A 15368-nucleotide genomic window follows, 5' to 3' on the forward strand; every position below is an offset into this window, starting at 1 on the left:
TATTTCATTATACTCTACAACACTGATTTTCCTTTGTCTTGTACATAAACTTTAATGTGTGTGCAGAAGAGTAGAAGTCAAGCAAAGAAAGTCAATATTACTAACAGTTCATATCTTAATGATAATACTAATACATCTGTAAGTAAACCATCTAAATCATCTCTTCTTATAAAAGGTACTAAATAGGAAGAATACAGGTATGAAGTCATAGTGAAGAAAGAATATTGTAAGATGTCTGGGCATAACATAGCAATGACAACTATACAAAAACTTATTATAAAAGTGTAGTTATAAAAGTGTGAAAAAAATTAGGTTAAATTATTTGAATCTTAAACAAGGATAGACGGAGGCACTGCTTTTTTGCTGTTTCAGTCTTGGTAACAAAGTTTTTTAGGACACAGGACCAGTTTCTTATTAATAGAAGGGAATGAAAGGGAAAGGTGTGAAGGAAGCATGAATTAGCAAGAGCTACCTGAATAAAAGCAAGTTCACTTTTAGCAGGCTGAACTTCACTAAACAGGGACTGCGCTTCTCGGGGGGAATGCACACAAGGCTTACAGAATACGAAAGGATTAAAACACTGCTGTGCTAAGAGATGAAAATTATGAATGAAGGAGATGAAGGAGAATAGATTGATCACAACAGGACTAAAAGTCTGTATTCACAGATAACTTACCATGGAATTTGTATAAACCTCCCAGGTGATCCAATAGCGTTTCTAGTGATTTGGACACTGGAAGCAATTCCAGAAATCTATGGATTACAATGTCAAACACTGGCAGAAAGCGCAGGCATACATTTCCAAAATAAATTGGTAGGTACTGGGGCTGGATCTGAACTGGGGGATTGACTTGCTCTGCCAAGCCTTCAAAATACAGCTTTTCAGGATATTTCTGGAAGAAATTCAACAAAATCAAAAGCTCTTTCCTTAGAAGCAATGTGTTAAACATTCAGCAGCTACCTTGCTTTAAAAAGACACTTCATAACCCTCATTATCACACATGAATGCAGTGAGATGATTTTACCGAAAAGCTTACCAGAGCAAATTCAACTGAGTGAAATTATTTAGTTATTATAACTAGTAGATAACAACATCTTCAGAAAAAAACAAAGCAAAACAAAACAAAGTTTCACTCCCACTCAAAGTGTGCATAGGAGAGCATTAAGCATCCCAAGGCAAAGCTGAAAGCAGCCAGTGCTTATGTGTCCTATGTCACGTATTTTAAGAGAAAACCTAGGGGAAATCAGCACTACTGAAAGTTTCAACATCATATACTGAATCAGACACTAGAAATAATATGTAATAGCTCCCTGGGAAAGAATTGGAGTGTACTCAAATACCAGATGAGCACAGCTGAAGACTGATCTTATAGTGTTTTACCTGTCACTGAAATTTCTAGATGCCAGATTGGGTCTAGCAGCTGTGCAGCCATGTCAGAGCACCTCCCAGGCTAATATAATTTGCTCCCCTGCCACCCTTACACTTTTAGGCACTGATAAGACACTGTGCAGCTAATGCAGAGGGCCAATATAGACCAAACAGCTTCTGGATTAGAATTAGATTGTATGTGCTCAGCTATATGAGAGTTTGTTTGTATCTATTTCATGTCTGTGTTGATCTACCTTTTGAGAGAACACTCCATTGGCACATCCTTTTCTAGCCAGCAGAAGCCACTATGTTTACAGCAGCATTAAAACTTCAGCAATCCCCTTCCCTAACATATGAGGATATCATGTTCTTGCCACACAGGAGATGGAAGAAACTTTAATAATTAGGAGAAAATGCAGGTTTAACTAGTGTTATAGTCATAAAACACCAGAAGGAGATAGCTTCTCCCTGATGCACAAAAACTATGTTCTAAATGAATTTCAGTAAAAAGATTTTTAAATTATTGCATTTAGATGAGCAAGAATGAATCTCCAACCAATTCTTCAGCTGCTTATATCTTTGACCATCACTGCATTATAACTGTAATGTTATTACATAAACATAGTGATTTATTTTTTTAATACTAGCCCAAATAAATTACTACTTGCTAAGTAACTACAAAAATTGTCAAAGCTGTCTTACCATTTACCAGACAAAAGACTCTTTGCCTTGATCTCAACTCCACAGAAAGTATTACAATAAAAGAATTTTATTAGCTTTGATACCTTGTGATAACTCATATGCTTAGTATGCCAGTCATTCTGCAGCCAGTGCTCCGGAGAATTCTCCTTCACAAAATCACTCACTCTGTTTCTGAAATCGTTAGGCTTCAGTAAGAGTAACTGAATTATGAAGTAACAGACTTGAGCTTCATTTCCTTCATGACTACGCATAGCCTTAAACAAAATGGATAAGAAACATGGGGTTACAGCTGTCTTCTTTATAACCCCTAAACACTGGCCAGCAAAGCTGGCTGCACATTAGGTATATCTGCACACAAATTCACACTGAACGATGGTGTCTCAACTGTACTTTTCAAGTGAAGACATAGAACAGAGGCAGGCTCCATCACCTCCTGTGAAAAGCACCCATCACATTTTTTATTCCATAGGCAGAAAGTCTTACAAACTCCCCAGTGATAGCATGTTCTCCAAGAATTCTAGCTCTCTTTTGACCGTCAGCTCTCTTACTGAAAATAACAAACTATGATAATGAAGTTAAGATTGCTTCAAACTTCTGGCCACTCTGACATGTTTGGACTTCAGTTTGAAAACCAAACTAAAATTCAAACCACCAGCTTTACATTATGTTGAGCTTTTAAAATCTATGTAAAGGATCATTACTGAAGGAAAATTTAATTCTCCATATGTAAGTTCTGATTTATTTTGTAGGAGACCTTGGAAAGACAGAGAATGCCATTTTTCTCCTACTGTTCTGATGAAACTGACTGAATTCTAAGCAAAGATAGCACACAGGATTTTCCATTTACTTCTGAATCATGACATGCCATACCCCTTCTACCTTTTCAGGATGCAGAAACAATTGCATAGCTCTGAGGTCTGAGACCCAAAGCACTAACAACAACATTTAATAACACCAATTCAATGGTTGCCATTAAATAACCAAGAAAAGCTTCCCCTGAAGATTCAAAGAATTGTAAGACTTTGTAAGTTTTATGTTGCTTAAGTAATCCATTATTTTACTTGATTATTGAGCTAGCAAATAGTCCCTATTTAAAAACAATGCATTTTTTAAAAGATTGGTCCTACAAAACTGACTCAGAAAGCAGACTCTGCACAAAGAACTGGCATCTTATCTCCTAAGGCAATACTTACCAAACACAGTATCAACCTATCCAGTGTTACAATGTTGTATTTCCACACCATGTCATTGAGAATTTCAATACATTTATTGAGCTGCTGGCCTCCTGCAGAGGTAGAGAATTCATACACCAAGAAATCTGCAAATGTCCTGACATGTGCCACCAGAGCTCTGGCCCCAATTCTTTCTAAAACTCTGGCAGGGAAGAAGAAAAAAAAAAAACAAACCACACAAAAATAAACAAACAAAAAGAAAAAAAAACAACCCAAAACTCTGTTACAAGAATGCTCACACAGATTAAAAAAGCAACAAGCAATTGTTACTGTTCTTAATACATTTTTAACTGGTCCATTTTATGAGTTATGGGGGTTTAATAGAATTGTCTTAAAAAGACAAAAAAACCTCCCTTTATTGAATGAACTGAAAAATAACCCAAACCAAAGCAAAAAAACCCATAGAGCAATGGAATTCCAAAGCCTACATACTAATCAGAATAAATGCTTCAAGTCCACCTATTCTTATGTATAGTATCCTGCCCAGAACCCATGCTTTAGTTACGCATTTTTAGTTAGTCCTAAGTATAGTTTAGTCCTACTTCTTATGACAATCTTCTGCAACTCAACTTCATTTTCCTGCAGTATGTGTTTTAATATAACCATAGCATTAAAATACTGGTATTTCCTCATCTCAGAGTAACACATACTATCATAAATATTGTTTCAACAGACCTAACAAGGATTGAAAAGAAAGAAACTGTTTCTCACGGCTGGAGCTGATGCTGTTACTACTGAGAACAAGTAAAAAAAAAGTAGGACTACTACCTCTATAATTATTTTCATCTTAATTCAACATTTTTTTTTTAATTATTTGGCCTTTATTCACGTGTAAAGGCTAAGTAAATAAATGCTTTATATCTTCTGTTTATTATTTCAGATTGCCTAAAACATTGCCATTACAGGTAAACTGCTTAATTCAAACTCCTCACAACCTTGTCTCTTACCAGGAAGAATATGCATTGCACACCACTGCATGGTGTAAGCAATCTTAAATACTGCACAACTATTATGATATGCTTGCTAATACCTAGCTCCACTCCTTTTTTCCATGCTCTCATTTAATAAAAAAAGTACAAATCAAGCTGTTAATGCACACGGCCTATGTCCTCAGAACTGAGAATGTTGCTGTAATAACTTTGAAATAGCATATCTTTTAAGCTCACCTATAGCCAATTTGATTAATGTGATCAGTGTCTAACAACATCTTCCACAGGAGACAAAGGAAAAGGGGGGATGAACCTTGTGCAGAAAAGTGCGCAATTATATCATTCTCATTGGTCATAGACTTCCACTTTCGGTATTCTTCTTCCACATTCTTCTTCAAGTTAAAACGGCTTTCCTGAGGTACGTTATTCTGCTTGAAGAATACCTGAAATGAAGCAGGTTTTGCTGTGACTCAGAGCCTAGAATAAAACATCTGAACAAGCAAACTTTTGCCTGACTTAACACCTTATGGGTTCCTACTTCCTTGTGCAACACAAACCTACTAAGTAGGGTTGTGGCTTCACTGTGAGACCACAGTGACTGTTTTGTCACTAACAAAGCTATATGACAAATTGCCACAAGAAAAAAAGGCTTCTCCCAATTTTTGGGGGTTTTTGGTTTTGTTTTGTGGGGTTTTTTTTGATTTTTAAAAGATCTGATTTACGTTCTACTGGAAGTATCAGTTGGCCAAACCTGGCCTTAGAATACTCCAGGAGAAACTAATGCATTTCTGAAGAAATAGCAATGTTACACTCATGCTGCATTCTTTATGGACTTGAGATTAATGTGGTCTCAACAGGAGAAGAATCTCACCAACTGGCAAAAGGTAAAAGAGATAACTTAGTCTCTTAACAAGATCCATTTCCAATTATAAAATCACAAGTTTGAAAATATTACCTGCAGAGGAGCTGGAAAACAACTTAGTGTATGCGACGCCCAGTTATGTGGAGTGAAACTCATGATAGTCTGCAATATATCCTTGCACCAAGTTCCCTGAATTGAATCAGAGCCTGTGAAAAAGTCTAGAAAATGGATTGATGATATTAGATTTTCACATTAAAAAATGTTTCTTATTGCCATTCCTTTTGTAGTCACATGCATCAAAGCTTTGCTAATCCAACAGGGTTTCTTTTTTGGCCAATTTCTCCTATCACCTTTCTTTGAATATTATTTACTCTATAGAGCAAGCTGGGTATTATCTTTTAATGCTGTTAACAATAGCAAAATTATAATTAGGTTTTGAGCAAGAAAAAAAGCAATCATGATCTTAAGATTGTATATTTAATTTTCTGTAATGACAATAAGACAAGCTTTTGATGATTAAATGATTAGACTTTAAAAAAAATCCTGAAGATAATGATGATGAAATTACCAGATGCCATTTTATATTGCTTTAAAAAGGCTGCTCAGCAGCCTTTCCCAATTAAGCTGTAGAAATAAAATACAAGCCTCATCCCCCCCCAGCCCCAGTGTTGATTTAACATTAAAGGTTGAGCAAAGGTTAAAAAATAAAAACATAACAGAGATGCCCTTTCCCTTTCAAATCACCTCCACCAGTTTTTGTGAAATCTGTTGTTCTAACTCTCCACTGAGTGTCCAGACTAGAAACATAAAAAAGAAGATAGAGAAGACATCCTCCTCAAAGCTAACAATAACCTGACCCATGTCACTGCACATTGTTAAAACATTAACACACGCAATAAAGGCTTCCCCCTCTCCCTTCCCCAAGAAAGCAAACCCAAAACACATGCTACTTTTTCGTAAAGGTAAGCTGTAGAAGGGGTGGCTTCCACACGAGCAACATACTTGCTGTGCACGTCCATGTTTTTTTTAAATGGCATGTATCAGTAATCAATCCAAATGTTTAAATTTGAAATAATGAAACTGAAAATAACACAGTAAAATAAAATAATCACACTGTGTCTCCATATAAACTTTACAGAATATCTGATTTCACTACTGCTTTAGTAATAGCTTTTCACCTGAAAACAAGTAGTTGGAAATCATACTTTTTTCAAAACCAGAAGTGTATGTGATATGTCTTATGACTGGGTCACCTCTAGGATATTCTATTAAATAGTACTTTAGAGAAATGGCTTGACTACAGCTTTCACTTAGATGTTATCTCACAGTACTGCTATTACCTGTCACATGTGTTGCCCTTGCTAGAGTTAAGATCAAAGCCCTGTTGAGTTCTTCTGATTCTGCTGAAAGAACTGTTTTGGGATCACTGAGGAATCGTGTAAACTGTGGTTGGACTTCCGAGCTGCCCAAAGCTGTGATTAGCCTTAGAGCAGTACTCTCAACACTGAAAAAGGGAAACAGTCCAGTTAGCAAATAATGCTTATACTGCTGCTTCTAAGATTCCAAAAACACTTATTTTTCCTCCATTTTCTTCTTCAAATAATACAAAACATTTGTTTTGAAACTGATGTTCTTAACCTTTTAGAAAAGTTTCTTTTTCCACTGTTTAATAAACTTGTTATCAACTATCTAAGTACTTTATCTTCAAATAAAGCTCAAAAGTTGATTTAGTGAAAATTCCAGGTGCAGAGCCCCTGAAAAAGAGCCTCAAGTTTCTCCACTTTAGAGCCCCCCCTTTTGTTATCTTTTGAACATCTTCATCTAAACAAGCACACATAGATAAATAAATATATGCAAAACCAGAATAAAAAGGCATGAATAATGCATAGAAAGTTTCAAAGCTAACTATCACCTTGAAGGAAACGGCACTAAATTGTCTTTATGAAAGAAATGAGGAAGGGTTGCTTTTGATTAAAAGCATTTCATTTTGCAGTGCTCTAGCTGGAAGTGCTTTTCACATCAGGTAGTTTGAAGTGACTTAAAAGACTTTTATAACATTGTGTCTTTGAAATGCCCAAGCCATAGGTTAGTTTACACCAACCTAGTTGCATGCAGTGCTTATCAAAAGTGACTGATTAACATCCATATTTCACAGACTAAGACAATAAAACAAGACTGAGGTGAATAAAACCAGCAAGACCTCGCATTTAAGGAGAAATTGGTCTTCACTCGTTCTCTTTATTCTTGATAAAGGATAAGCAACTGAGCAATTTGAATTTGGCCTAAGAAATTACTGTGTAATTAGACTTCTGTGATACGAACTGGTAATAATGAGGTTGCTCTGTCTCCCTCGCATACCTCCACATGAAGTACTTTAATAATAGCTTTTACACTCTTTTTACACTCTAAGAGTGAATGGACACTCTTTTCCCCAACTTTTCTACAACAAACCTCGGTTTCTACATACGAGTTGAATCTCATACCCTTCAACTTTTTTAACGGTAAGTTAAACTCAAAGTTTTTCCCTACAATTATCTACGTTATCAACTCTAGAGCTTCTTTAACCAGCTCTTCCATCTTCTTGTATCCAAATTAGCCAATTAGCATGGTTTACGGGGATATGACACACACCAGACAATGGAAGTGACACTTTTTTCTCCACTCAGGTTCACATACAACAACCATAGCTTTGTGACAACTCCTGACAGCTGCAGGATGAATCAGATTATTTCTCTGATCTGACTGAAAATTAACTTCTCTAAAGAATTGTTCATTGAAGTTAATTACAACTTAACTCTTTTAAGAATTAAACATCCTCTACAGGAGTAAGCAAGCACAGTCCCACTGGCAGACAAGCCAGTCGCTGTGACTACAAGTAGCAGGCATTGCCCTTTATCTCCAGTGCAAGAAGCTCAACAGTTTCCGACACTTCCTCACATGATGGTTCTGGTGCGCATTCCTGCGTTTTGGCCTGTGACACTACTGCCATGTCTGTGGAAGAGGCTACCTCATGCAACTCTGCAGAGTACTACTGCTAACATCTAACTGTATTTCTGAAACGTGACCTGCTGAGATACCACAAAACAATTTAGCCACAGAACTCAAACCGTGAAGTACTTATGTCCCATTTAAAACATAGTTCTCATGCAGCTTTCAACATACGATGGAGGAACCTGAGATTATGGTTAAACATGGTAACCATCACTCACCACAGATGAAGCTGGTTCTGATTAGTCTGTGGCACAGCAGCCAAGGAATGAAGATGGCTGAGCAGCTGGACTCTGTAATGAGGCTGGATGTGATGCATCCGATAGCTAAACATTTCTAGCAGAGTGTGCAAAATTCCCCATGCGTGAGATTTGAACACTGTTGGCAGGAGCTGACCTTATGAAAAAGAGTTTGTAAAGTAAGTTTTGCAAGTGATTAGACTTTAAAATACAACTACAGAGTACACTGTGGCTAGACGGCTATATTTAGCTGCAAGTCAGATATTTGATTTGAAAATTGTATTACCTTCAAAGACTGCATGTGCAAGCGCTGTCTGAAGACGCTATGAATGTGTAGACCTCAATAATCTTTTTAATGAACATATACAGCAGACATGCAAATTATTTTAATGAGTGCAACTGAGTATCATTTGCACCTAACTTTGCTTAATATTTTTCATTAAGCATATTTTTGCACAATGCAGTGTAAAGTCAGGAAAGCCCTGACCATACAAGTGACAGCATAAAGGGACAGCAACACAGTCATCTGAAATTTACTGCAGCACTAGGATAACTATTACCATTTCTTTTATATTAAAATAATTTATACATTTATTCAACATACAGCATCATTAGATTTTCATTTTTACTATGGTCTCTAGTTGCCATTAAAAGAAAACGCTACTGAACAAAAGGAAAAGGGGGGGGAAAAAAAGTTTTCTTTCTTACTGATAAAGCCTTTGATGCCCAAGGACTCTATTTCCATATAAACCAACAGGCGACTATAGGTTTCCACGAGAGCAGGAGCCAAGGCCAGACTAGATTTTGTGTGAGCCAACTTAATTACCCTTGTAGCTATGCTATGAATCAGACTGAGGAAAAAGAGAAAGTATTTTTCAATCAAAAACAAGGACTTGAAAGTTAAGAAATTTATTAAGTAAGTCAACATATCTATACATGACATGTCCAGACACAGGAAAGCTTTCCTGATGACAATTAGTTACACACAGATTTACAGGTTAAAAAAAACCAAAAACCAAGAAGCAAAAAAAAAGCTAGCTGCATACTGTACCTCATTTTGGCATGAACTGTGAGTGAGTCCAAGAGGTTCATTGGCAACGGGGTAATAGACCCTGATGCCATGCAATTAGTCCCTGGAAGAGGTATCCTCACGTTGCCATTTCCATAAATAGTCTCTACTAGTACACCCATTGGCAAAGTGAAACACTCTGAATTGGTTGAATAAGCATTGCACAACAAGGCAATCTTGTAGTCATTCATCTGTAAGCTTTTATTTCTCAAACTCTGTTGCAAAAACCTGTGTGCCAAAGAGATTAAACATTAAGCAGAAAGAAACAAGCAGAAGGACACACATGCATTCCAGGATTACAGCCACAATAACCCCTGTCAAAAATCCATTGTAACATAGTAGAAAAAACAACATATTTATTAATTGCACCACATCAAATCAACTACATCTTAAGCCACATTTTCACTGTGTTATGATTTCCCTTTATCAGAGAAACACCTCAGGAGAAAAATATACTTTAAAAGTCACCGGTCTGGACAAAACTTAACCCAATATATTGCTTATCTACACTTTCCAAATCACATAATAAAACAAAATTGTCAATTTGCTTTCAGATTCGCCATCAGTAAAAAAGAATTATTAATCTGAGATATATTATATTCTTTCCACTACCTGTATGATAACAGCATTTCACTTCTTATGAAATATTTTGACTTTGAGCTCATTCCTTTGATAACCATTATACAGCATCCCATCACACAATACATTCTGAACACTGACCTGGAGCTTCCTATTCCATTATGTCTAGAGACAAATCAAAACATAACAAACCCTCCAAAACTCACTCATGGTGAAGTTTAAGAGAATGAGGAATGGGAGTCTGTAACTTGGAGTTGTCACTATGGGCCTTCCGATTCAGATGAATCCAAATACACGTCATTGCAAAAGCATGAGTTGACTGGGGTTTGTTAATATCAGGTACAGGAATAGACTAAAGAAAGAACACATGAATGTGACATATTGCATGTATTAATGTACAGAAAACCAACTTAGATAGCCAGCATTCATAAGGTCATGTTTTTCTTATTCTGACTTGCAACACCATAAGCAACATTTTTAAAGAACAGATTTGACCCTCATCTCTGTATGCAAATTTAAATCAAGAGCTCTAGAAGAGACCTGGACCTCAGTAATTATTGTGAAAAAACAAACAACAAAACCAACCCAAACAAATAACCTAAGACTTCAGCAAATGGAAGTTCATGCTGAGAGTATATAAATTCACAACATATATAGTTACAGACAATATACTTTTACTTTCAGCCTCACACTTACACATTATTCAGAAATCAGTTATGGTACGTGCTTCCATAGCAGGTATTCAGTGGTTCACCAATATTTTCTGAAAAATCTAATTTGTCTTGCATCACCATTATATTTAAAGATTAATACACTTCCTATGCAAATGAACAGATACACCCCAAAATTCAAAAGGTTTTGGCTACAGACTCAGGTATATTACTGCCACTGGAAAAGGCACTCTGGCTCTCTCCTTTTGCCAACATCCGCATCTCTTTCCCATTGGTACAGTTACTACTGCACAAGCACCACTGATAGTACAATTGAGACAGCAGCAACACATAATCAAGGGGATAGGATGACAGATCCTCTTAAGAGCAACAGCTGTAGATAACATTTAAACTGCTTGTGAAATGGAATCCTCAGAAATGCCCTAGTCCCACAAACGCTTTAAACAAGTGTAACTCAGAGCCCATCGCTACAGTTTAAGTAAACAGTCCTGTCGCTCTTCCCATATTTTGTGCTGACAAAAGCAATTGTGAGTTCATGAAATAAATCGTGCTGAAGAATTTCTATGGGTCAAAACTAACTTGAGAGGGGTAAAAATTGCTACATATCAGTTTGGTACACCACACATTTGTGTTAATATATCTGCTGACCCAAAATAGAAGGCACTATGATGAGAGTCAGCAATCAGGACTTCATGCTGACAATGTTGTCACAACGGAAGTTTAAGAACTTCCCCTAACTCCCCCTTCCTCAGGAACCTTCATTCTACAAGAATGTATGAAGCATGTCTAGGATTTGATTTGCTATCGCAAAATTAATTTTAAGTAACCATTAATACAAAACAAATTTAGAGTGTCTTGTTCAGTTCTTTGCACCTGAAAGTGTCTCTCAGTGTATTATTCTGTTACAGCCCAGATGTAACATTAAAATTCCACATTATTCCTTAATAGTATCCTCAGTGCTTTAAGAAACTCAAAACTTTAGTCAAACCAAAGTCAAGGAAGAAAGGAGTTAACAGAAGTCTTTTTCACCCCGCAAAACACTGCACAAATGTGGTTACTGGAAAAACGTAGCTCAGAAATCCTGAAAATTTTCATTTAATTATGAAACATCTCTCTCCAACTATGCAGCACACTGCTTTAACAGTGACTCAAAAATTATAGTAATATTGGCATGAGAGAAGACTTACTTCTTTCTCAGGATACAGGAGGTCAAAAAGCTTCATAACCGGTAGGAAGTCAGCCAGTGCATTCTTCTGGATGCTGCCAGAGATGAACTGGAGTAGCACCCACATCAGATGGTCTCTTCCTTTAATGAGCCCACGGCCTGCCAACTGTCGAAAACACTCAGTAACAGAAAAATACTGCATGCAGAAGATAAATCAGTTCAAAGATTCCTAAAAAAGTAGAAAGGCAGACTAAAACAGTTCCAGCAGAGGCTACTGGGAATTTTACAGCAGGAATTTGGCAGAAATGTATGTTGTGTTTTCAGAATGATGGCAAACAGATACATTAGCGTAACATAGAAACAGGCTCTGGGAGGGCCACAACAATTAATGGTGGAGTTTAAAATGTATTTAGCTCTTGAGAATCACCGTTTTGAAAAATTAGCAACTCTTAAATATTGGACTTAAATTGTCACCTTGTAGCCCTGTAGCCACATACAGTATTGCCTTGCTCGCAGCAGGCCACAGGTTTTATATTAACTCTGTAAAGTTACTCTATCTATAAAGAAAGTCTCTGAACCAGAACATTTTGAGCTCACTTCATCTGGACCTGTCTGGGTATTTTTTTTGTTGTTATTTAACTTCTTTGTCTGTAACAGCAATTCTCTAATAGTCAGTTCTCTACTCTTAACCTCCACGCATATCTAATTTAGTTAGATAATCTAATCTTAGTTTTAGATTAGATTTGTGCAATTGTGTTGTACAGTGCCTATTGTTTCAATGGTTCGTTAAGGATACCAAAGAGAGCAGAGAACTATAATGTATCACAAGTAAAACATAACATACATAGTAAATTTTGATATAACACGGAGCTGTGGACAAATGAAGATGAAGCAATGTGTAGTGCACATTAAAACTGTATCTAAATAGCCACAAGCTAATCCTATAGTGAGGAGAAAGATGAAGTTTAATACTACCACCATAGTAGTATTAAGACCACCAGTTGAGAATACTTCGGGTTTTTTGTGGTTTGTTTTTTTCCCCCTCCCAGAGCAACTAATTATGAAGGTTACTTTCCTACCAACACCATACTTTCTCTCAGCAAATAGCTCAGGATGTTGCTGACTTACTGTAACCCCTCCTCTCCTTTCTAATGGAGGACTGGCACCACCACCCTTAGAATTCAGGGGGGCATTGAGCACCAGAGAAAAGGGTAAATACTAGAAAGTGTTTCAGTTTTAATGGAATTATTATTGGGAAGTAATAACAAATTTGGACTGTGATTGCCAATAAATCCAAGTAAATTGAATGCAACAGCACAGTACTGGGATCTTCTGAATTACACCAGTTTATTTCCTTATTCTAGTTACTAGCACATTTTGAATCCAAATATAATGCAACATCCTGTAACTGAACACACTGAAAACAGACCTAGCTAACAGCAACGTAACTTGAGAATTTGACTGACTTCTACAGAGCACAATGATCAAAAATTTAAGATCAATTATCCAAAAAACCCCCAAAAATTTAATTCTTACACATAAGGTACTTCTTGCAGGGGTAAGTGACTTTTTTTTTTTAAACTTTTTTTGTTTTGTTTTAAAAATCTCTCTTACCAAATGAGACCAATACAAACAATTTACCTTTTGATGGAGTGACAGGACCATGTGAGGAAAACTTGCGAACTGAAAGAGCACAAAGAAAATGAGCTGGCTGGAGAGATGCTGCCACAGAAGCTGACTGGTTCCACCATCATCAAACTTCTCTTCAGTCTCAGACCGTTCCATGGCATACACCACAAGATCCACCAGCTGGTCCTCCAGCACAGGGCAGCGCTGCTTGTGCTGTAAGGCAGAGATCAGATACAGTATTCCAAAAGCCTTGCCATTAACTTCAGAACTTGTACAGTTGCAGTTACAGTACAGTATTTTGACAGAAGGCTGGGAAGCATGAAATGAAGTCTGAACTTAAGTTAAGGATAAGCCAGTGTATTAAAGCTGCAGTATGTTACAGGTCACGATGATTTTTACATTTTATCACACATTACATAATCCTCTACTCAGTTTCAAAACACAGATCATCAATGCATAAATAACATCTGGGTGTTTTGTTTGTGTTTTTTAATAAATTCATGCAGAATGTTATTTCTCTGATCTTGCATTCACGGAAAACAAAGTCCATTCTTTGAACATAACAGTGGGGATTCTTTTGTTTGTTTTGGGGGTTTTTGTTGGTGAGGTTTTTTTTGCCTTCTGTCATTTCTCCTTTAAGTCCATTTCAAAAGCAGGGATCACCATAAAGAAAAAGATATATCAATTATACCACCAAACCCAGAGGACACATCCCAATACACAATAGAGGCGTTTAATGACTATTCTCTTTTTCACTCTCATTTCGGGCACACCTACAACCTACACCTAGCAGCAGAATTAACATCTGGTTAATACCCCTGTAATTAGGTGCTGTCCTACTGACACAAAGATGAAAAAGACTTGAAAATTAATCTGATAAAAGTGGTATGTTCTACATATTGTGACTAGAACAGAAATTACATATCATAGCGATGAGTTCCTTAGATGTCAGATTGAGACTGCCACAATCTCCACAGTGAGCTACGCAAACAGAGAAATCATTTAAAGTACACACCTTCCCTGATGACTTTTAATAATGATCAAGTAAGGAATGCATTATATATTCAGATACATACGTTCGTACAGATGTATGTAAAGCAGGCCCACTACCAGTGGTTTGGAACTCAGATTATAAATCTTCAATTTAAGACCATCAAGTATTACGTCACATATCACAAGTTCTTTAGTGTAACAACCTTTTATTACCCTGCATTTGTATAGTTACACTCGTACAAAGTACTATTACTGAGGACAAAAGGTGTCTGGAATATAACTTACTTCAGAAGTGCCAGCCCTTCAGAAGTAATCTAACCTCTGTTTGTGTCATCACAATCTCTGTTCAGGAATGTTTGGCTTTTTGGTTTTTTTACACCTGATGTCTGTAACATAATGCAGCCTTAAAGAAAACATTATTACTTTAATGATACAAAAGAAAAGGAACTAAGCTGCTCAAACACCAATCATGAAAATGCAGTATCCCTTTCTAGAGGCAAAAATGTATATGTAAAAAGGTTTAAAAAGATCGCCCAAATAGTCATAAAACATTTTAGGGATGCCTTAGATGAGTTCTTTGACTTACTAGCCAGGCAGCCTAAAAAAATCCTTTTAATTAATAAAGAAAGAAATAAAAAAGGAAAGAGAGATGCTGAAAGGAGATGCTTGTTCTACCTTCACCAATGGTAGTCTTTTGCCATGAAAAAAACAGATTCTCTTCAATTAGAAATAAAATGCAAGAATGAGAAAAGTTGACAAAATATAGTGAACAGCATCCCCTCTTGCATGCTCTTCGCCAGCTCAAAACTGCAGAAAGCTACAATTCCAGCTGTGCTTTCCTGAAGCATGCTTAACGCGAACCTCTGACTAACAGAAAGCATCGATTACAGTTTCACCTTCTCTTCCAGTACGCAACGCCATTATCACCGATCAACCACGTT

At 36.7% G+C, this 15368-nt stretch overlaps 1 protein-coding gene across 7 annotated transcripts in view; it reads right to left on the minus strand.

The window, feature by feature from the left end:
• The window catches only part of MED23 (mediator complex subunit 23), a gene marked incomplete at its 5' end in the record, with an annotated part of 39006 nt that overhangs the window by 8129 nt on the left and 15509 nt on the right, over positions 1 to 15368 (minus strand). For 2 of the 7 annotated variants that reach the window (XM_081997768.1, XM_081997769.1), the window contains 12 exons: positions 677 to 893; positions 2155 to 2325; positions 3265 to 3445; positions 4470 to 4675; positions 5188 to 5312; positions 6435 to 6598; positions 8304 to 8478; positions 9030 to 9172; positions 9373 to 9618; positions 10176 to 10321; positions 11828 to 11971; positions 13447 to 13647. In XM_081997768.1, the coding sequence (XP_081853894.1) occupies positions 677 to 893; positions 2155 to 2325; positions 3265 to 3445; positions 4470 to 4675; positions 5188 to 5312; positions 6435 to 6598; positions 8304 to 8478; positions 9030 to 9172; positions 9373 to 9618; positions 10176 to 10321; positions 11828 to 11971; positions 13447 to 13647 (2119 nt within the window). The remainder of the gene's footprint in view (positions 1 to 676; positions 894 to 2154; positions 2326 to 3264; positions 3446 to 4469; positions 4676 to 5187; positions 5313 to 6434; positions 6599 to 8303; positions 8479 to 9029; positions 9173 to 9372; positions 9619 to 10175; positions 10322 to 11827; positions 11972 to 13446; positions 13648 to 15368) is intronic. The other 5 variants (XM_081997773.1, XM_081997772.1, XM_081997770.1 and 2 more) reach the window with 4 other exon arrangements.

The sequence above is a fragment of the Phaethon aethereus genome (assembly GCF_964289735.1).
Source record: "Phaethon aethereus genome assembly, chromosome: 3".
In the NCBI taxonomy this organism is placed as follows: domain Eukaryota; kingdom Metazoa; phylum Chordata; class Aves; order Phaethontiformes; family Phaethontidae; genus Phaethon; species Phaethon aethereus.